At 33.9% G+C, this 1,426-nt stretch overlaps 1 protein-coding gene across 1 annotated transcript in view; it reads left to right on the top strand.

The window, feature by feature from the left end:
• Positions 1 to 1,426, top strand: part of CCDC152 (coiled-coil domain containing 152) — a 60,653-nt gene that overhangs the window by 4,961 nt on the left and 54,266 nt on the right. The window contains exon 2 of the mRNA XM_004716934.2: positions 1,079 to 1,184. Within this exon, the coding sequence (XP_004716991.1) occupies positions 1,079 to 1,184 (106 nt within the window). The remainder of the gene's footprint in view (positions 1 to 1,078; positions 1,185 to 1,426) is intronic.

Below are 1,426 nucleotides of genomic sequence, written 5' to 3'. Positions count from 1 at the left end.
ATCCTCACAATTGTTCTTAGGTTTGAGTCCATGGTTGCAGTCACTGTGTCAATCCATCTTGTTGAGGGCCTTCCTCTTTTTCACTGCCCCTCAACTTTACCAAGCATGATGTGTTTTCCCCGGAACTAGTGTCTCCTTATAACATGAGATGAAGTACATGAGATGAAGTCTTACTGTCCTTACCTTTAAGGAGTATCCTGGCTGTACTTCATCCAAGACAGAACTGCTTATCCTTTCGGAAGTCCATGGTATTTTCAGTATTCTTCCCCAGCACCATCATTCAAATACATCACTCAAATACATCTATTCTTCTTCAGTCTTTCTTATTCATTGTCCAACTTTCACATGTGTATGAGGGGATTGAAAAAAAACATGGCCTGGGTCAGGTTTACTTTATTCCTCAAAGTAACATCCTTGCTCTTCAACACTTTAAATCTGTGCAGAAGATTTGCCCAATGTATGTATTATTTGATTTCCTGACTGCTGCTTCCTTGAATATTGATTGTGGATCCAAGTATGATAAAAATCCTTGACAATATCCATATTTTCTCCATTTATCGTGATGGTACCTGTTGGTCCATTTGAGAGGATATTTGTTTTCTTCACATTGTGTTGTAATCCATATTGAAGGCTGCAACCCTTGATGGATTTTTTATTTATTTTGTTTGTTTTGGTTGTGAATATTGGTCAAGTTGTGGGGATGTTTGCTTTCTGTATATTAAGGAATTATCCATTCTAAAGAATGTAGTCTTTGATCTTGGTCACCAAGTACTTCGTGTCTTCTTTGCTTCCAGCAAAAGGTTGTGTCAAAAAAAAAAAGTTGTGCCATTAACATATTATAGGTGGTTAATGGACCTTCCTCCATACCTAGTGTCTCCTTTTTTTCATATAATTCAGCTTCTCAATAATAGATTTTACTATTTTATCAAGTTGCTTTAAAAATTAAGTTAAAAAGCTGCCTACTTAATTATTAGACTTTTACATATTAAGTGATTGATGTTATCATTATTATTTATGCCCTTAGAGTCAACATATCATCACTGATTTGGTAAGAATTCATATTCCCTTTCTTCCACAGAAAATTATAGAAATCAATGGAAAGAATAGCATACTGGATATAAAGTTGGAGAAAACTAGCTGTTTATTGAAAGTCATGAAAACAAAAGAGGTCTCAATTGAAGAAGGTTAGTTCCTTGCTTTCTGAAGAAAGACTACTTCTAATGCAAGTTCTTTTTAGTACAATAATGATTAATATTATACCCCACATTTGTAAAATGTTTTCAATTTATATAGAACTTATGAGAAAATTATTTCATCACTATATCATAAAAGAATTGGATTGGTTTAATTATCCTACCCTAATGAAGAAACATAGAAAGAAGTTAAATCACCTGTCAGCCAGTAAATGGCAAACTCAAGGTCCAAT

This window comes from Echinops telfairi, unplaced genomic scaffold, assembly GCF_000313985.2.
Source record: "Echinops telfairi isolate 266 unplaced genomic scaffold, ASM31398v2 ScPeMD7_7469;HRSCAF=8507_1, whole genome shotgun sequence".
NCBI lineage: Eukaryota > Metazoa > Chordata > Mammalia > Afrosoricida > Tenrecidae > Echinops > Echinops telfairi.
This window is presented reverse-complemented; position numbering and strand designations above follow the sequence as displayed.